Source organism: Lithobates pipiens, unplaced genomic scaffold, assembly GCF_037356315.1.
Source record: "Lithobates pipiens isolate NorthernLeopardFrog02 unplaced genomic scaffold, aLitPip1_a1.2 Scaffold_19, whole genome shotgun sequence".
NCBI classification, from domain to species: Eukaryota; Metazoa; Chordata; class Amphibia; order Anura; family Ranidae; genus Lithobates; species Lithobates pipiens.
This window is the reverse complement of record NW_027507764.1, coordinates 68,449,727-68,471,725: the sequence shown is the minus strand read 5'-3', so window position 1 is coordinate 68,471,725 and position 21,999 is coordinate 68,449,727. Positions and strand designations below refer to the sequence as shown.

The 21,999-nt window shown below is 46.6% G+C and overlaps 1 protein-coding gene across 1 annotated transcript in view; it reads left to right on the top strand.

The window, feature by feature from the left end:
* Positions 1-4,469: 4,469 nt before the first annotated feature.
* LOC143996041 (uncharacterized) overlaps positions 4,470-21,999 on the top strand; it is a 693,822-nt gene continuing 676,292 nt past the window's right edge. Inside the window, exons 1-3 of the mRNA XM_077490846.1 lie at positions 4,470-4,654; positions 12,956-13,065; positions 19,504-19,650. Of these exons, the coding sequence (XP_077346972.1) occupies positions 4,600-4,654; positions 12,956-13,065; positions 19,504-19,650 (312 nt within the window). The 5' untranslated portion in view covers positions 4,470-4,599. The remainder of the gene's footprint in view (positions 4,655-12,955; positions 13,066-19,503; positions 19,651-21,999) is intronic.

Genomic DNA, 21,999 nt, shown 5'->3' with positions numbered 1-21,999 from the left:
TAGTCACTCTTGCATTTCTCTCCTTGTTTAACTTCATCCATGTTAGGGGGGCATGGTCTGTCACCAACTTGAATTTCCTGCCTAGCAAGTAATATTTTAAAGATTCTAGGGCCCACTTTACTGCCAAACATTCTCGCTCCACAATGGCATAATTTTTCTCGGCCGGGGTTAGTTTTCTACTCAAGTACGTCACTGGATGCTCCTCACCATTCACTACTTGTGAGAGTACTGCACCTAAGCCTGTGTTAGAGGCATCTGTCTGGACCAGAAATTCTCGCCTGAAATCGGGGGTAACTAAGACAGGCGGTTGGCACAAGGCAGACTTAAGGCTTTGGAAAGCCTTCTCGGCCTCTGGGGTCCACGTGACCATTGCTGTCTTTCCGCCCTTTGTCAAGTCAGTTAGTGGAGCAGCAACTGAGGCAAAGTTCGGCACAAATCTACGGTAATACCCCGTAATACCCAGGAAAGCTCTAACCTGTTTCCTTGTCAGGGGTCTAGGCCAACTCTGTATTGCCTCAATTTTATTTAGCTGTGGCTTAATCAACACCCTCCCAATAATGTAGCCCAGATATTTGGCCTCTTCTAGGGCTAGAGCACACTTCTCGGCATTTATGGTCAACCCCGCATCACTTATGGCATCCAACACGGCCTGTACCTTACAGAGGTGACTTTCCCAATCAGGGCTAAAAATGACCACATCATCGAGGTAGGCAGCTGAGTAATCACGATGTGGTCGCAGAATGAAGTCCATCAACCTCTGGAAAGTTGCAGGCGCTCCATGTAACCCGAATGGCATCACTACATACTGGAATAGCCCATCAGGGGTGGAGAATGCAGTTTTCTCTTTAGCCTCACCAGAAAGTGGAATCTGCCAGTAGCCCTTTGTGAGATCGAGGGTGGTTATGTACCTGGCGTTACCCAACTTCTCAATCAACTCATCTACCCTGGGCATAGGATACGCATCGAACTTGGAGATCTCATTCAACTTTCTGAAATCGTTACAGAACCTCCAAGTTCCATTGGGCTTTGGGATTAGCACAATTGGGCTGGACCATTCACTCTGTGACACCTCAATTACCCCCAGAGCAAGCATACGTTTTACCTCGGCAGATACGGCTTCCCTACGTGCCTCCGGTATCCTATAGGGCTTAAGGTTTACTCTGCTTCTAGGCTCAGTTTCAATGTGATGATGGATGAGGTGTGTACGCCCTGGGAGGTCAGAGAACTTGTTTTTGTTTTTCTGTAAAAATTCCTGAGCCTCCTGTTTCTGTGACACTGATAGAGTATCACCTACCTTGACTGGAGGGATTGGTTGTGACAAATTATTAACAGTATTTGAGCGCGTGGCTGAGCGAGAGAAGTTACCAGCCGCTGAGTGGGCAGAGGTAATTGCGCCCTATTTAACAGGTGAACCCCAAAAGGCCTACTATGACCTCAGTGAGCAAGAGGTTAAGGACTATACTCGGCTAAAAGAGGAGATACTTGCCCGCATTCTCCACCAATTGTAAGGGATCTTCCCGGGGTAGGGTGTGTTTGGACACAGTTCACAGCAGACTTGGAATTTATAAAGCAGATCTTGGCATTTATTCGTGGTACAAACAGTCCAGCAAACAAAAATATACAGCAACACTGTGCTTTCTAAGTACAACAAAAATAAAAGACCTAGCCCGGCTGGGCGCTTACTAACAGGTTCTTCTCACCTATCTGACACTTACAAACACAGCGTCTTTCGCCTGGATATCGCAGGGTGGATTTTAGCTCCAGCAGTGGCTGTGCTTGCAGCTTCCTCAAACACACAGACTGTTCGTTTCCCTGGCTGAGAGCAATCACCTGCAGGCCGAGCAGAGCCTTTACCTTCCCAGGCTAATTAGGATCAAAGCTCACCTGATCCAAAACGCAGAACTGGATCGGGGGGTGTGGAATGACAGGTCCCTCTACCAAACCTACCTGCCATTCCATATAAACCCAGGCCCGGCAAAATTAAATAACAACTCAGCAGCATATCGCTGCTGAGAAACTGATCCATCCTGGATTTACCATCTCACACTGTGTAGCAACCTAGGTGAGATGTACACCCCCTCGATCACTTCTCCAGTGACATGTCTACAATATATATATAGATATATATATATATCCTTTGGCACTTTAACCCGTTCTCCCCATGCATTGGAGGTCAGCGACAGTGCTGTTTAACTCAACCCCTTTCTTCAGATTTTCGTTAAAACAGAGAAATTCTTCACTTTTTTAAAAATAGATTCTATAACTAAATGTAGCACTGACCCCCGAAGGAGCGGCTGATTTTCTGGGCTTACCTTTACCTTCTTGACCCCGTGTACGTCTAGGGGTTTCCTGAGGAAGATGGCCAAAAGAATTGTAGGAACTGACACTGGATCCGCTTTTGGGATTTTTATTTGCAAAAAAGAGTAGACAAAACACAGTCTCTCAATGAGGGCTAGAGGGTTTAGGTAGAAAGTTCAGGTACTCTTGGAACTACTCAAATTCGGAAGTTTCTCACTATAGAAATCCAGAAAACAGCCACTCACCGGATAGACCTCCTCTCACTAGGCTTAGCAGCCAATGTTTTCAGATAAAGCGAAGCCTCTGCCACAGACTTGCATATGGAGCGTTTGAATAAAGTCTCTGCCACAGACTTGTTGTAGAACACTTGTAGTAAACTGAAGGAAGTAGATAAATTTAGAGAGCCCTCATACGGTACCAGTATCTTGCAGCCGGTCCGGCGATACCGTACGAGTGTAGATTCACTTGGGGTCTTTCAACTAAGCCTCCAGGCTCTTTCTGAGAAGCCAGCCTTCAGCGTGACCTTCTTCCGAAGAGTCCTCCCCTGGTTGCTTCTTCAGTTGCTGGGCCTCTCCACAGATGAGACGGCACTGGACCACCACCGAATCCTCCCTCCAGTTACTTTGCTTCGGGCTAGCCAGCCCAGAGACTCAGAATTGGATGGATCCGCACCCCAGGCCATGAGAGCCATGGGGGCTGGTCAGGAGGACCAGGACCAAACATACAGAAAGATCTTCTGGACCGGAACCCAGAAGCACATGATGTCAGTACCTTAAGTATCCTCTCCCAGAATGTACAGCAGGATGACCCTCCCACTGGGCTGGTTCCGAGAAAAATTGCCACTCAATGCGCCTAGCTCAACTGCATTCTCACACTTGCCAGTGATGACAGCGCCACCTATGGCCAAGCAGAACACAGTGCAATCCAGCTAGACTGGTACTGAAACCATAATTTGGTGTATTATAAACCCAAAACCAAACTGCGGTTCTAGGAAACTTTAAATAGAGAAAAAACACATAGCGCATGCTCTTCAGGAGCCGGCGCTACATAAAGAAGGCAGCAAAGAAGTACATAAGACTTTGACATAGTATGACCGGTATGGGATGTTACACAGAACTCAGAAACCAAAAACACGTCATGTCACAATATGTTGTACATCAACAATGAACTAATGACTAGTAAATAATAATAAATAGAATAGTAATACTAATATATTGTAAGTAATAATAATAACACATGGTTAATAATGAGTGGTAAGTAATAATAGTAGCATTTGGACAGCAATAATAATAATAAGTAAACAATAATAATATTTCAAAAAAGTAATACTACTACTACTACTAGTTATTATTATTATTACAGTATTAACAATACATGGCTAATAATTTTATTTATACTTGCAAATAATAATAGTAACAATAATATATGGATAATATTAATAATAAAACAACAATAATAATAATACATGGCAAGTAATAATAATAATATGTTAATAATAATAATAAATAATCATAGTTACAATAACTATAATAGTAATAAAAATAGAATATATGGTTAATAATACTAAAGATAATTATAATACATAGTAAATAATAATATTAATAATAGAAACAATAATAAATGGATAATGAAAACATAATGATAATAATAATAATAATAATAATAATAGGTAAATAATAACAATATTAAATAACATTAATTTCAATACATTTAATAATTATAACAATAAATGGTAAATATTAATAATAGTATTAATAATATACTGTATAGATAATAATAGGTAAATAAAAATAGTAGTAACAATAATAAATACTATTATAATAGTAATAATAATAATGATGATAATTATAATAATGGCAAATAATAATAATAAGATAAACAATATTCTATGGATTATAATAATAATGCACTATGAAGTGTAGTAAGCTGACCAATAAATAAACATATCCCAACATTCATTCTCTTCTGCTCCATTTCATAATTGTCAGGCGGGGAGAACAGACTTTCCTCCTCCTCTCTATCACAGTCCGTAGTAAAGTTTCTTTACACTCTCTATACATTTGGTCTCGCCAAGAATACAATGTAAGCGGATCAGACGTGTATCAGGAAGGATCGCATGTGGAGGAGGTTTGTCCTCAGCCGGCCGCCGTCCCAGCTGAGATCCGCACACCGCTCTGCACATGGTGCTGCAGGAAGTGATCTGAGTGTACAGAGAGCAGAGTGTGAGGAGAGGAGAGTGTGGAGTGGAGATTGTAGAGTGTGCAGAGAGAGGAGTGCAGAGTGTGGTCGGGGCTGTCAGCTATGGGAGGACAAAATAAAAGCAAGAAGAGCAATAAGAGGAGGCAGAGGAGAGGAGGTGAGCAGATCCATCACATCTCATACTACTGTACTAACATCTGATCACATGCTGGTGTACTGAGATCTCATCCAGTATGTAGAGATATGATCCCATACTGGTGTAGTAAGTTCTGACCACATAGCAGAATACTAAGGTCTGCCCCCCATCCTGATGTTCCCAGATCTGCCCCCCCCCCCATCCTGGTGTTCCTAGATCTGCCCCCCCGTCCTGGTGTTCCTAGATCTGCCCCCCCGTCCTGGTGTTCCTAGATCTGCCCCCCCCGTCCTGGTGTTCCTAGATCTGCCCCCCCGTCCTGGTGTTCCCAGATCGGCCCCCCCGTCCTGGTGTTCCCAGATCGCCCCCCCCGTCCTGGTGTTCCCAGATCGGCCCCCCCCGTCCTGGTGTTCCCAGATCGGCCCCCCCCCCCCGTCCTGGTGTTCCCAGATCTGCCCCCCCCCGTCCTGGTGTTCCCAGATCTGCCCCCCCCGTCCTGGTGTTCCCAGATCTGCCCCCCCCCGTCCTGGTGTTCCCAGATCTGCCCCCCCAGTCCTGGTGTTCCCAGATCTGCCCCCCCAGTCCTGGTGTTCCCAGATCTGCCCCCCCCGTCCTGGTGTTCCCAGATCTGCCCCCCCCGTCCTGGTGTTCCCAGATCTGCCCCCCCTCCTGGTGTTCGGAGATCTGGCGACCCCACCCCGTCCCGGTGTTCGGAGATCTGGCGACCCCCCCGTCCCGGTGTTCGGAGATCTGGCGACCCCCCCCGTCCCGGTGTTCGGAGATCTGGCGACCCCCCCCGTCCCGGTGTTCGGAGATCTGGCGACCCCCCCCGTCCCGGTGTTCGGAGATCTGGCGACCCCCCCCGTCCCGGTGTTCGGAGATCTGGCGACCCCCCCCGTCCCGGTGTTCGGAGATCTGGCGACCCCCCTGTCCCGTTGTTCGGAGATCTGTCCTCCCCCCGTCCCGTTGTTCGGAGATCTGGCGCCTCTCCCCTGTCCCGGTGTTCGGAGATCTGGCCTCCCCCCTGTCCCGGTGTTCGGAGAGATCTGGCCTCCCCCCTGTCCCGGTGTTCGAAGATCTGGCCCCCCTCCCGTCCCGGTGTTCGAAGATCTGGCCCCCCTCCCGTCCCGGTGTTCGAAGATCTGGCCCCCCTCCCGTCCCGATGTTTGGAGATCTGGCTTCCCCCCCTGCCCCGGTGTTTGGAGATCTGGCTTCCCCCCCTGCCCCGGTGTTTGGAGATCTGGCTTCCCCCCCTGCCCCGGTGTTTGGAGATCTGGCTTCCCCCCCTGCCCCGGTGTTCGGAAATCTGGCCTCCCCCCCTGCCCCGGTGTTCGGAGATCTGGCCTACCCCCCCGTCCCGTTGTTCGGAGATCTGGCCTCCCCCCGTCCCGTTGTTCGGAGATCTGGCCTCCCCCCGTCCCGTTGTTCGGAGATCTGGCCTCCCCCCGTCCCGTTGTTCGGAGATCTGGCGCCCCTCCCCTGTCCCGGTGTTCGGAGAGATCTGGCCTCCCCCCTGTCCCGGTGTTCGAAGATCTGGCCCCCCTCCCGTCCCGGTGTTCGAAGATCTGGCCCCCCTCCCGTCCCGGTGTTCGAAGATCTGGCCCCCCTCCCGTCCCGGTGTTCGAAGATCTGGCCCCCCTCCCGTCCCGGTGTTCGAAGATCTGGCCCCCCCCCTGCCCCGGTGTTTGGAGATCTGGCTTCCCCCCCTGCCCCGGTGTTTGGAGATCTGGCTTCCCCCCCTGCCCCGGTGTTTGGAGATCTGGCTTCCCCCCCTGCCCCGGTGTTTGGAGATCTGGCTTCCCCCCCTGCCCCGGTGTTTGGAGATCTGGCTTCCCCCCCTGCCCCGGTGTTTGGAGATCTGGCTTCCCCCCCTGCCCCGGTGTTTGGAGATCTGGCTTCCCCCCCTGCCCCGGTGTTTGGAGATCTGGCTTCCCCCCCTGCCCCGGTGTTCGGAAATCTGGCCTCCCCCCCGTCCCGTTGTTCGGAGATCTGGCCTACCCCCCCGTCCCGTTGTTCGGAGATCTGGCCTCCCCCCGTCCCGTTGTTCGGAGATCTGGCCTCCCCCCGTCCCGTTGTTCGGAGATCTGGCCTCCCCCCGTCCCGTTGTTCGGAGATCTGGCGCCCCTCCCCTGTCCCGGTGTTCGGAGAGATCTGGCCTCCCCCCTGTCCCGGTGTTCGAAGATCTGGCCCCCCTCCCGTCCCGGTGTTCGAAGATCTGGCCCCCCTCCCGTCCCGGTGTTCGAAGATCTGGCCCCCCTCCCGTCCCGATGTTTGGAGATCTGGCTTCCCCCCCTGCCCCGGTGTTTGGAGATCTGGCTTCCCCCCCTGCCCCGGTGTTTGGAGATCTGGCTTCCCCCTCTGCCCCGGTGTTTGGAGATCTGGCTTCCCCCCCTGCCCCGGTGTTCGGAGATCTGGCTTCCCCCCCTGCCCCGGTGTTCGGAGATCTGGCCTCCCCCCCTGCCCCGGTGTTCGGAGATCTGGCCTACCCCCCTGCCCCGGTGTTCGGAGATCTGGCCTACCCCCCTGCCCCGGTGTTCGGAGATCTGGCCTACCCCCCTGCCCCGGTGTTCGGAGATCTGGCCTCCCCCCCTGCCCCGGTGTTCGGAGATCTGGCCTCCCCCCCTGCCCCGGTGTTCGGAGATCTGGCCTCCCCCCCTGCCCCGGTGTTCGGAGATCTGGCCTCCCCCCCTGCCCCGGTGTTCGGAGATCTGGCCTCCCCCCCTGCCCCGGTGTTCGGAGATCTGGCCTCCCCCCCTGCCCCGGTGTTCGGAGATCTGGCCTCCCCCCCTGCCCCGGTGTTCGGAGATCTGGCCTCCCCCCCTGCCCCGGTGTTCGGAGATCTGGCCTCCCCCCTGTCCCGGTGTTCGGAGATCTGGCCTCCCCCCCCATCCCGGTGTTCGGAGATCTGGCCTCCCCCCCCCATCCTGGTGTTCGGAGATCTGCCCCCTCGTTCCCCTGTATAAGGAGTTTGTGCGTTTTTTTACTATATGTATGTTTTGTTAACAATAATATTTGACTAATTTTTTACTATTTTACAATATATTTTTATGTTTTATACAGTTTTATATTTATATATCATTATACATGTATTATGATAATATAATATACACTATATTGTCAAAAGTATTGGGAGTTGGCCCACCCTTTGCAGCTATAAGAGCCCATAGAACACCTTTGGGATAAATTAGAGCAGAGACTGTGAGCCAGGCCTTCTCGTCCACATCAGTGCCTGACCTCACACATGTACTTCTGGAAGAATGGTCAAACATTCCCATAGACACACTCCTAAACATTGTGGACAGCCTTCCCAGAAGAGTTAAAGCTGTTATATCTGCAAAGGGATGGACCAACTCAATATTGAACCCTACGGACTAAGACTGGAATACCATTAAAGTTCATGAGCGTGTAAAGGCAGGTGTCCCAATACTTTTGACAAGTGTGTGTGTGTGTGTGTTATTTCCAATTCTCCTCAATAACGATTACCTTTACCTGTTAGTTGTATGTACGGTGCTCATAGGTTTTCATACCCTGGCAGAATTTATGATTTCTTGGCCATTTTTCAGAGACAATGAACACAAACACGTTTCTTTCACTCATGGTTTGTGTTTGGCTCTAGCCATTTATTATCAATCAACTGTGTTTACTCTTTTTAAATCATAATGGCAACAGAAACGATCAAAATGACCCTGATCAAAAGTTTACATACCCTGATGATTTTGGCCTGATAACATACACACAAGTTGACACAAAGGGGTTTGAATGGCTATTAGGCTGGATTCACAGCTATGCATTTTTAGTGCTTTTTGTATTTTGCAGATTTGCACTACAGAACGTGCTCCATAGAAAACTATGTTAAATGGACTGTAGTGCAAATCTGCAAAATGCAAAAAGCACTAAAAATGCATAGGTGTGAATCCAGCCTTAAAGATAACCATCCTCACCTGTGATCCGTTTGCTTGTAATTAAGGTGTATGTATAAAAGGTCAATGAGTTTCTGGACTCCTGACAGACCCTTGCATCTTGCATCCAGTGCTACACTGACATTTATGGATTCTGAGTCATGGGGACAGCAAAAGAATTGTGAAAGGATAAAACAGGAAAAGGATACAAAAAGATATCCAAGGAATTGAGAATGCCAATCAGCAGTGTTAAAACTCTAATCAAGAAGTGGAAATTGAGGGGTTCTGTTGAAACCAATCCACGGTCGGGTAGACCAATTAAAATTTCAGCCACAACTGCCAGGAAAATTGTTGGGGATGCAAAGAAAACCCCACAAATAACTTCAGGTGAAATACAGAACTATCTGAAAACATTTGGTGTGGCCGTTTCAAGATGCACAATAAGGAGGCACTTGAAGAAAGATGGGCTGCATGGTCGAGTCGCCAGAAGAAAGCCATTACTACGCAAATACCACAAAGTATCCCACTTACAACACGTCAAACAACACAGACACAAGCCTCAAACCTTCTGCCACAAAGTCATTTGGAGTGATGAGACCAAAATGTAGCTTTTTGGCCACAACCATAAAAAATACATTTGGAGAGGAGTCAACAAGGCCTATGATGAAATGTCCACCATTCCTACTGTGAAACACGGAGGTGGATCGCTGATGTTTTGGGATGTGTGAGCTACAAAGACACAGGAAATTTGGTCAAAATTGATGGCAAGATGAATGCAGTATGTTATCAAAAAATACTGGAGGAACATTTGCATTCATTGGGCAGGAAGCTGCTCATGGGACGTACTTGGACATTCCAACATGATAATGATCCAAAACACAAGGCCAAGTTGACCTGTCATTGGCTACAGCAGAATAAAGTGAAGGTCCTGGAGAGGCCATCTCAGTCTCCTGACCTCAATATCATTGAACCACTCTGGGGAGATCTCAAACGTGCCGTTCATGCAAGACAGCCCAAGAATTTACAGGAACTGGAGGCTTTTTGCTGAGAGGAATGGGCAGCTTTACCATCTGAGAAGATAAAGAGCCTCATCCACAAATACCACAAAAGACTTCAAGCTGTCATTGATGTTAAAGGGGGCAATACACGGTATTAAGAACTGGGGTATGTAAACTCTTGATCAGGGTCAGTTGGCTAGTTTCTGTTGTAATTATGATTTAAAGAGTAAACACAGTTGATTGATAATAAATGGCTTCAGCCAAACACTAACCACGAGTGAAAGAAAGTTTTTGTGTTATCATTCATATTCTCTTAAAAATTGAAAAAATAAATCATAAATTCCTGCCAGGGTATGCAAACTTATGAACACAACTGTAGATGAGCTTGTTGATATTTATTGTAAATTTCTCTTTGTACTTTAAAGGGGACCTCTAGGCAAACAATAAAATGTGTATGGGGGCTTTCTTTGCTACAATGAATATATATTACTATCCATCCAGTCCTAGGATCTGCGCAGTCAGCTTGGTGCCTTGACTTTTCTGCAGTTAAAGTGGAAATTAAGTATTTTCTGCAAAAAACATTTAGGCTTTTTTTTTTTTGCTTGAATTTTTTAATCTGTACCAAAAAAAAGCAATGCATGTACAGTACAGTGTACTTTCCCGGCATCTCACATATACTGGGAATCTAGCTGAGTGGCGAGATAACGTAACCCCCATCAGTGCCTGTCCATTGGATGAAGCAAGAAGATGGCGGATCCAGAAGAAGAGGAAAAAGACATGGATGCCAACTGCTTGGACCTCACATCTCTGGAGGAGAGCACACCCAGAGATAAGCGTGTCATAATGTGCTAGTGTGCTGTGGATATTTTCACATTAAGGCTGGGTTCACACCGGAGCGATGCGGGAACGCCGCGAATCCGCTGAGTTTTCCCGCATCGCATGCCTCCCGCCGGCAGTTCACACTGCCCTATGCGGACTGCTGGGAGTGTCAGTGAAACCTTAATGACACCCCCAGATCAGTTCGCATATCGCAGTGCGATCTGCAAACTCGGACAGGAATCAGATCGCATGGTGTGAACACCCATGCGATCCGATTCTGCTGCGGACCAAAAAAAGGGTCCCGTGCGAGTTTGCGGCGGGTGCGATGCGAATTCAGCCATACTATCTGTATGGCTGAACTCGCATCGCACAGAGATCAGATGTGATTTGCACTGCAGTGCGGTGAAAATCACATTCGGTTCTCGCTGCCGCAGCAGTGTGAACCCAGCCTAAGGGAAATGCTGGCTGTCCCCAATGCAGTATAAAGCTCAGGCTACTGCAATTAATAACTGCCTGTGGTAATGTTTTTTTGCCACCAGATGTCCTCCGTCTTCAAGGTCAAATGACACCCAGCATCACTCAATCTAAAAGACTGAGGACATACTGGAAGTGCAGTGAATTGTGGGTCCCCTGTACTCCCAAATACCCTAATACTCACATATAGTATTGCATAGGCTGTCTCCCACCATCAGAAGTGGACTATATGGCCTTTATATGTACTTTATATGGCCGGCTTGAAAACCCCTTCAAGGTAAGTGTGCAAAAATTGCATGATATAGTGCCATGGGGATCTGGAGATGGATTTAAAGTAGACTGCTATACTAAATTAAAAATTTTCAACCCATAGGAGCCATAATGGCATTGATTTACTAACACTGAAGATACAAAATCTGGTGCAGCTCTACATAAGTTTGTTCAATTAAGCTTTGACAATAAAACCTAAGTTAGCCACTTCCCGACCAGCGCACGACGATGTACGTCGACAGAATGGCACGGGCAGGCATATTGGCGTACAGGTACGTCCAATATTCGATGCCGCCCTGCCATCGGGAGCGCGCCGCCGGCGGTGCGCTCCCGCGCTGGTCGGGACCCCCGTGAGTCCGGTCGCGGGATCTGCGGACTGGATCGCCGCGGGCATCCCCACGATCGTCTCACGGAGCAGCCGAATGGAGGAAATGCTGTATAAACAACATTTCTCCATTCTGCCTAGCAACTAGTGACACTGATCTCTGCTCCATGTGATTGGAGCAGAGATCAGTGTACACTAAATGAAAGCCCAACCCCCCCACAGTTAGTAACACACCCCTAGGAACACTTAACCCCTACACTGCCACCCACTGGTTAACCCTTTCACTGCCAGTGTCATTTACACAGGAATCACTGCATTTATATAGCAGTGATTACTGTATAAATGACAATGGTCCCAAAAATGTGTCAAAAATGTCCGATGGGTCCCCCACAATGTCGCAGTCACAATAAAAATCGCAGATCGCCGCCATTACTAGTAAAAAAAAAAAAATTATAAAAAATTATTAATAAAAATGCTATAAAACTATCCCTATTTTGTAAACGCTATAACTTTTGCGCAAACCAATCAATAATCGCTTATTGCGATTTTTTTACCAAAAATATGTAGAAGAATACGTATCGGCCTAAACTGAGGGAAAAAAATGTTTTTTTATATATTTTTGGGGGATATTTATTATAACAAAAAGTAAAAAATAATGTGTTTTTTTCAAAATTGTCGCTCTATTTTTGTTTATAGCGCAAAAAATAAAAATCGCAGAGGTGATCAAATACCACCAAAAGAAAGCTCTATTTGTGGGAAAAAAAGGACGTCAATTTTGTTTGGGAGCCACGTCGCACGACCGCGCAATTGTCAGTTAAAGCGACGCAGTGCAGAATCGCAAAAAGTGGTCTGGTCTTTGACCAGCAAAATGGTCCGGTCTGCAAGTGGTTAGAAGCCGATTGGCTACCATGCCCAGCTGTACCAGATTCTGGGTGCATCGGTTTTAGTAAATCTCTCCCAATGTGTAAGTATGTAAACCCTGCCAGTTGTCAGGGTTGGGCTCAGCCCTTCCTTCTCTGAGCTGGCCGCTCGGCTGTCAACTAATTGCCAGCTCCTATCTCTATTCATGGTTACCCAGCTGTTGATGATCCTGCTTGTCAGGCCTGCCTACTTAAGCCGTCCAGTCCAGAGGAGCTCTGCCTTCGCCTTGATCACATCACAAGAAACTATCGCCTGCGTTCCTATTTAAAAACGGGCTTTGCTGACATCCCTTCTGGCTCCAGATCCTGCTTGCTGTTCCACTACATTGATCCCTGAATTCTGACTTGGCTTACTATCCGGTCTGGTTACTGAACTTTGACTATGTTTTGACTAAGTTTGTTCTTTTTACTTTTATTATTAAACAAGTATGATTTAACTGTACTGCTGTCTTGGTCTGATTTCATAGTTGCTGACCCAATTAGCTGCAATTCCAGTAAAAGGCAAATATGGTTCTTTGTAAAATTAGCGATTTCAGCAACTCATTTTTAAATAACATCCTGCTTTTCAATGAGAGTTTTTCTTCTAGTTAACATATAACTGTCTCTTATGATTTCTTTAGGACATGATGTAGCTGGCTTGTCAGCACAAGATCGCATGAACATCAGGATGCAAAACAAAGCAAAAAAGAAAACTGCTCAGAAATATTCAGTACATCAGCTCCTGGAGAAGGTGACATGGAAATAAATACAGTACTCCACATACTGTGTGAACACTAGGTGGCACTATACAGGGTCATTGTGTATATACTGTAGTGTTAGCTGTTGAATGTAGTTTTGATGCACAAGCATGACTCCGATGTCCAGATTGTCTACAGAAGGCAGTCGCCTAGAAAAAAAAAAAGAAAATTATTTCACTCAACACATATTTCTTTTTCCATTGCAACTAATTTGTGAGAAATGCAATCATAAAGCAATTAACTAGTGTATTTTTTTTTTTTCAAACCCCAAAACAAATATATTGATAATTATCAGACCTTAGATGTGATGGCTGCAAAAGTTTCCCTATTTCAGAATTTTTTTTCCTTTATTTTTGGCTGGTGACTCTACCAGTTACTTCCTGCCTTAGGGTTACAACACTCCCTCTGTGTCAGTGCCAGAATAAATTCTGTGGTGGCCCCTAGGCAGTCAGAACCTTGGGGGGGGGGGGGGCCCTCACAGGTTCCTCGTGTGCCCTCTAGTAGGATAGCATTGAGCTAAGTAGTGTGCACATTGGTTACTAGATGGAGATGACATCACTACATGTATGTAGGTTGCAGCAGCATTTTTTACAAGCTGACAGCTGAAAGAAGAGGAGCTTTTAAAGTGGTAGTAATCTTTGTACTACCACTTGTACCTACAGGTAAGCCAAGGCTTACCTGTAGGTACTGTGGATATCTCCTAAACTTGCACTGTTTAGGCGATATTCAGAGTGTATGCAGCCGGCGATATCATTGGCGCATGCGCTCTGATGGTCCTGCTTACATCGCCAGACCTTCAGAGCCCGTGCCTGAAATGGCGGCACCCGTGTGCATGCACGGGAGTGACGTCATTGCACCCCCCCCGACCACTCATGTACTCGGAGGGCTTTGTGCTAAGATAGGTTAGAGCAGTGATGTTTTGGGGCTGCTGCTGGGCAACACAGACTTTCAACTCCCTCCAAAGGTTTTCTATGGGGTTGAGATATGGAGACTGGCTAGGCCACTCCAGGACCTTGAAATGCTTCTTACGAAGCCACTCCACTCCTTCATTGCCTGGGCGGTGTGTTTGGGATCATTTTCATGCTGAAAGACCCAGCCACGTTTCATCTTCAAAGCCCTTGCTGATGGGAGGAGGTTTGCACTCAAAATCTCACGATACATGGCCCCATTCATTCTTTCATGTACACTGATCAGTTGTCCTGTTCCTTTTGCCGAGAAACAGTCCCAAGGTATGATGTTGCCACCCCCATGCTCCACAGTAGGTATGGTGTTCTTTGGTTGCAACTCTGCGTTCTCTCTCCTCCAAACATGATGAGTTGTGTTTCTACCAAACAGTTCTACTTTGGTTTCATCTGATCATATGACCTTCTCCCAGTCCTCTTCTGGATCATCCAAATGCTCTCTAGCAAACCTCGGACGTCCCAGACATGTACTGGCTTAAGCAGGGGGACACGTCTGGCACTGCAGGATCTGAGTCCCTGGCGGCGTAGTGTGTTACTGATGGTAGACTTTGTTACATTGGTCCCAGCTCTCTGCAGGTCATTCACTAGGTTCCCCTGTGTGGTTCTGGGATTTTTGCTCACCGTTCTTGTGATCATTTTGACCCCACGGGGTGAGATCTTGCGTGGAGCCCCAGATCGAGGGAGATTATCAGTGGTTTTGTATGTCTTCCAAATTCTAATTGTTGCTCCCACAATTGATTTCTTCACACCAAGCTGCTTGCCTATTGCAGATTCAGTCTTCCCAGCCTGGTGCAGGTCTACAATTTTGTTTCTGGTTTCCTTCGACAGCTCTTTGGTCTTCACCATAGTGGAGTTTGGAGTGTGACTGTTTGAGGTTGTGGACAGGTGTCTTTTATACTGATAACAAGTTCATACAGGTGCCATTAATACAGGTAATGAGAGGAGGACAGAGGAGCCTCTTAAAGAAGAAGATACAGGTCTGTGAGAGCCAGAAATCTTGCTTGTTTGTAGGTGACCAAATACTTATTTTCCACCATAATTTCCAAATAAATTCTTTCAAAAATCATACAATGTGATTGTCTGGATTTGTTTCCACATTTTGTCCCTCGTAGTTGAGGTATACCTATTATGACAATTACAGGCCTCGCCCATCTTTTTAAGTGGGAGAACTTGCACAATTGGTGGCTGACTAAATACTTTTTTTTGCCCCACTGTGTGTGTGTGTGTGTGTATATAATTTGTTTGGGGACTTTTAGTAATTTTCTTGCAATAAAACACAGTTTTTTTTTTTTTTTACATGAAGGAGAGAAATGTCAGAATTGGCTGGGGTGGGAATTGGTTAATATAAGGTTTGCGTTTCTTTGAGTTAATTCATTTTGTAAACAATTTAGGAAAGCTTCATTGTCATTTTCTTTCAAGGTCAAATCAATATTATTTTAATCCCTTGTCACTGGGCCCTTAAATAACGTGGGGCCCATAGGCCAGTGCCTTCTCTGCCTTTTAGAGCACACTGAGCAATACCAGATTACCAATCTATGGAGGAGCGTTGTCAACCTAGGCCAGTGATGGCGAACCTTGGCACCCCAGATGTTTTGGAACTACATTTCCCATGATGCTCACCTACACTGCAGAGTGCCAGTGCATCATGGGAAATGTAGTTCCAAAACATCTGGGGTGCCAAGGTTCGCCATCACTGACCTAGGCTATGCTCCTAATTTGGACTACAAACCCCTTCTCTGCTCATCTTTATTACATAAAAGGTGTTGCTTTTGAAGCTCAGAGAAGATGGCTGAGAATGCTGATAATATTTAATATTTCAGCTCTGTGAGCAGGAATTTAAAAGGACAGTGGATTTTTGACCAAGTCACTTTTTTTTACGTACTTCAATAAAATGTACTCTAATTCAGCCAGAACATATAAGTACTGATAAGCTGCAACATTTTACTTTTTACAATATGACTTGTTCTTGGGTTTAGATGCACTTTAATAGGGCCATGCTAAATTGTGTTAGAGTCGGTTCACACAGGGGCGACTCAGATCCGACTTCAAGTCGCCCCAAGTCACCTCAGGTCGCACAACATGTAGAAATCAATGTAAGTGAATGAGAGCTGTCTTAATGCACACTACTGAAGTCGCTCCGACTTCAGAAAAGGTTCCTGTACTACTTCAATCTGACTTGTAGGCGACTGGTACTCATTGATTTCAATGGAGGTCGCCTCCAAGTCGGATCTTCATCTATACGGAGGCGACTCTCAGAGAATTATCAGCTCTCAAAAGGAGTTCCCCCCCCGAGAGCTCATTCTCTGATTGGCCATGGCAAGTCGCCTGGCCTGGGGCGACATAAAGTAGTGTTGTAAGTCGTGTCCAAGTCTGTCCAAGTCACGTCCAAGTTGCCTCCAAAAGTCGTGTTGCCCCTGTGTGAACCGAGCCTTAGTAGTTGAAGTTGACCAAAAAAAAAAAAATCTTACTCTAGATAGATATATGCACCCCTCACATTTTTGTAAATATTTTATTCTATCTTTTCATGTGACAACACTGAAGAAATGACCCTTTGCTACAATGTAAAGTAGTGAGTGTACAGCTTGTATAACAGTGTAAATTTGCTGTCCCCTTAAAATAACTCAACACACAGCCATTAATGTCTAAACCTCTGGCAACAAAAGTGAGTACAACCCTATGTGAAAATGTCCAAATTGGGCCCAAAGTGTCAATATTTTGTGTGGCCACCATTTATTTTGCAGCACTGCCTTAACCCTCTTGGGCATGGAGTTCACCAGAGCTTCACAGGTTGCCACTGGAGTCCTCTTCCACTCCTCCATGACAACATCACAGAGCTGGTGGATGTTGGAGACCTTGTGCTCCTCCACCTTCCGTTTGAGGATGCCCCACAGATGCTCAATAGGGTTTAGGTCTGGAGACATGCTTGGTCAGTCTATCAACTTTACCCTCAGCTTCTTTAGCAAGGCAGTGGTAATCTTGGAGGTGTGTTTGGGGTTGGAATATTGCCCTGTTTCCCAGTCTTCGAAGGGAGGGGATCATGCTGTGCTTCAGTATGTCACAGTACATGTTGGCATTCATGGTTCCCTCAATGAACTGTAGCACCCCAGTATCAGCAGCACTCATGCAGACCCAGACCATGATACTCCCACCCAGTGGCGTAACTAGAACCTTCAGGGCCCCGATGCAAGAAACCATGAAGGGCCCCCCTGAACCCCAGCCAGGGCCCTTCCGTCCGAGTCCGGCGGTGGAACTCCAGAGCGTGGTCACAGGTATGACCTTTGTGAGCCCTGTAGTTCCACCACTGGCATCAGTAGTTTTTTTTTATTATTTTATTTTTTATTTTTAGGTACCCCATTGGCAGGATGGGGTCCCCGTCCCCAGAAGAGATGAGGTCCTTTTCTCCAGGGCAGATGAAGTTACTGCCCCCAGATGAGAAGGGGTCCCTGTCCCCAGGGGAGATGGGGGTTCCTGTCCCCACGGGAGAAGGGGCCCCTGTTCCCAGGGGGAGATGGAGGGGGGTAAGTAATGGTGTGTGGGGGGATGGGGTCCTCTCACTCACCATGACCAAGCTGCAGGCCGCGCACTCATCCATGTTGGCCTGGGCTCCATCCAGTGTGCTGGACGGGTGATCAGCATATGTAGAGGGGGCTGCATGGGCCCCCTGCAGCACAGGGCCCAGTTGCGGTCGCGACTGCTGCACCCCCTATAGTTACGCCCCTGCTCCCACCACCATGCTTGACTATAGGCAAGACACACTTGTCTTTGTACTCCTCACCTGGTTGCCACCACACGCCCTTGACAACATCTGAACCAAATAAGATTATCTTGTCACAGGACATGGTTCCAGTAATACATGTCCTCAGTCTGCTGGTCTTCAGCAAACTGTTTGCGGGCTTTCTTGAGCATCATTTTTAGAAGAGGCTTTCTTCTGGGATGACAGCCATGCAGACCAATTTAATGCAGTGTGCGGAGTATGATCTGAGCACTGACAGGCTGACCCCCCCCTCCCCTTCAACCTCTGCAGCAATGCTGGCAGCAATCGTCTGTCTATTTTCCAAAGAAAACCTCTGGATATGATGCTGAGCACGTGTACTGAACTTCTTTGTTCTGAGTGGAACCTGTCCTGTTAAAGCGCTGTATGGTCTTTTTCAGGGTCTTCGCAATCTTCCTATAGCCTAGGCCAGTGATGGCGAACCTTGGCACCCCAGATGTTTTGGAACTACATTTCCCATGATGTTCAACTACACTGCAGAGTGGCTGAGCATCATGGGAAATTTAGTTCCAAAACATCTGGAGTGCCAAGGTTCGCCATCATTGGCCTAGGCCATCTTTATGTAGAGCAACAATTATTTTTTTCAGATCCTCCAGAGAGTTTTTTTGCCATGAGGTGCCATGTTGAACTTCCAGTGACCAGTGTGAGAGAGATGACACCAAATTTAACACACCTGCTCCCCATTCACACCTGAGACCTTGTAACACTGAGTCACATGACACTGGGGAGGGAAAATGGCTAGTTGGGCCCAATTTGGACACTTTTTCACTTAGAGGTGTACTCAGTTTTGTTGTCAGCGGCTCAGACATTAATGGCTGTGTGTGGAGATATTTTGAGGGGACAGGAAATTTACAAAAATGTAAAGGGTGTATTTATATTTTTCATTATCACTTTTGTTCACATCATTCTATCCCAACCTTTGTACCATGGAGAAACGAGTGAAGACATTTTCAATTGTGAGGGAACTATAACTGTAGCTCACAGTACATTAGCGTTATCATTATAGGAAGAAATAAAAATCCAAAATGAAGTGTATTTGACACCCAAAGTAGGTCAGTATTGAACACCAACTGCCCTGCAATTGGTCATCAATAATCTATCAATAATCACCAGACAAGATGTATAGACTTGAAAATTGTAGAGCTTTGTTTAGGTTGGTGATCAAAAGGAGAAGGGCCCCCCTTAGATTGTCAATCAAAGGGAAAAGTGCCCTCAATAATTGGCAATCAAAGGGAGAAGGTGCCCCCTTTGGCGACCAGAGGGAGAAGGGCCACCTTAGCCTAGGAAGGCAAGGCATGCCCCTGCTCCTCCCTCCCTCTTCCTTTTCCAAGCTAACATACTGGCTCCAAACTGCAGTGTCTACTGTTAACTTTTTCCTGTGAAGATGAGAAGTTCAGGGAAGCAGCAATGAGAGAGCAGGAGCCAGCAGCTTTAAATGGTTTAAACGGCAAGTGTTGGGGTAAGAATTTTAACAGTTTATTATTACAATTATGAATTTTTCCAGTTCATTTTATTGTGCTCAATGTGTTAAACTAAAAAAAACCCTGAGGGTTTAATACTACTTTAGGCATTTTCTTAGCAGGGTGTGCTTGTTTTCTCTTTTAAAATGAGTGATTATCACTTTAAATGCTACAAAACAATTTTTGAATTGAATTTTAATAATGTTTTATTTATTTTTATTTTTTTTATTTTGAAAGACTGAAGAATATTTGGACAATTTGAACTATGAGATGGCCCGGCTGTTTTGTCAGCGAGCCCTGGACATAGAGCCGGACAACCTGGAGATACTGGACATGATGGGGAACATCTGCATGGAGCTGGGAGATGCCGACAAAGCCAAACAGATATCCTTTCTACATTTTGGACTGCAGTCCTATGGATGCTCATGGTGATCAGTCCAGGGATCTTTGCTTAGGCTTGGATCCCAGGAATGTGTTTTTTTTTTTTTACACAAAAAAAAAAGTACTGTTCACTCATTCAGTTATTTAATTTATTAGTGATGGCCTAGTGATTGATGTGGACTGTGAATTTTAAATGCCAACTTCAAACTCTGGATCAACTTTCCCCTCCAGCAATTGCCCTTTGCTCTCATTGGTGCAACCATGGACTTTTTCTTTTAACCGTTTGCTGACTGCCCAACGTAGGAGCATGGTGGCAGAGTGGCTCTTTTGCTCTGGATCATGTATGTAGTGATTAGTCACAGCACAAGCTGATCAGCGGGTCCCAGCCAATGATTGACCACCAGCACCCGCTGTTCGGAGAAAAGGATGACAGGACAGAGTTCTGTGAATGTAAACAATGCAGAGCTCTCTCCTGCCAGTGGGGATGTGCCGGTTTTTGTTTCCCTGCAACGCAGGGAATAAAACCGGCACATCCCTTATTAAAAACGTCACACAGTGAATGCACCAAGCACTGTTAGGCACACATTTAAAGCGGAGGTCCACCCTAAAGTGGACCTTCCGCTCATCGGAACCCTCCCCCCCTCCGGTGCCACAATCGGCACCTTTCAGGGGGGAGGGGGGTGCAGTTACCTGGATAATCCAGGTAACTGCACCCACTTCCGGGATGGCTCTCTGCGGAAAGGGGTGTAACTTACGCCCCTTTCCGCAAGTGCCCGCCCCTTCCCGCAAGTGCCCCGCTGCCTGCTGGGAAACACAGATCCCAGAGGCAGCAGGGAGCGTCCTTATTGTGCAGCGCGATTCGCGCATGCGCAGTAGGGAACCGGGAAATGAAGCCGAAAGGCTCCATTTCCTGATTCCCATACCCAAGATGGCGGCGGCAGGACCCGATAGACGACCTAGAGATCGGCTTCGGGTGCCGACATCGCGGGCGTGCTGGACAGGTAAGTGTCACTATTTTAAAAGTCAGCAGCTGCAGTATTTGTAGCTGCTGGCTTTTAAAAAAAAAAAAAACGCGGAGTCCCGGTGGACTCCCGCTTTAACTCTTTGATCGGCCTAGATGCTAACCCCTTCCCAGCCAGTGTCATTAGTACAGTGACAGTTTATATTTTTAGCACTGAAGACTGTATTTGACTCACTGGTTCCCACAAAGTGCCAGATTGCCTGCCATACTATCGCAGTCCCGCTATAAGTTGCTGCTCACCGCCATTACTAGTATAAAAATAAATAACTATAATATTGATAGTATTGCTCCATTATTGACAAAATTTCAACTTCAAAGTAGGATTTGGTGTCAACTTCCCCTTTCAGTAATGGGCCACATAAATTTAATTAAGATGGTCTGGATGCCGCAGCTTTTATATTTTTTACATAATTCCCCAGTTTGGATCCTTCTGAAGAACTTTATTAAGATTAAAAGGATATTTCGAAATTTGATTTGGGGAAATAAGATCCCCCGTATCAAACTAGATATCCTACAATATCCAAAGGAGTCTGGGGGGTTAGCGGCCCCAAACCCAAGGATTTATTTTCTTGCTGCTCAATTGAAGCATCTAGTTCAGTGGGAATCGGAGGCCTTGACTACTCCTTCATTTCGCTTAGTCTCTTTTGGTTTCCAAGGACGCCAGCCACTATTAGCCCTGGAGGGGGCATCAGGGTGCTCTTCCTTTTTCTAATATGCCCACCCTGGAACTTGTATACAAGGTGTGGGAATCTGTTAAAAGGATATTGGCGGTTTCCTCCCTAACTAAATATATACCCTTATTTGGGGCAATAGAGGGCCCCCTGCGATATTGATCCACCAGGGTTTTCGGCAATGGGAACAAGCGGTTATTCTTACCCTCTCTCAACTTTATGAGAGGGGCGTACTTAAATCTTTGAATCTTTTGGTAAGTGAATTTTCTTTAAACCCTAGATGGTTCTACCAATTTTTGCAGCTGCAACATAGCTTATATGCCAAGTTTTCTTCTTCTCCTGTTTTTGTTTCCCCCAGTCCCAGTTTTGGAAAGAGTGGGTCATGCCCAGCCCCTCCCAGTAATTTATCAACCCCCCAGACCACCACATACCTAAACCTGGCAACAAGGAGACCGCAAACCATTCATTTGATGCAATCGCAGTGACAAATTATTCTGTCAGCCCTTCTGACTAGGGATGAGCCAAACACCCCCCAGTTCGGTTCGGTTTATAGTGCACTATAAAAAAAAAAAAAAAAGTGACAATTTTGAAAAATAAACAATTTTTTACTTTTTGCTGTAATAAATATCCCCAAAAATGTTTTTTTAAAAAGAAAAAACA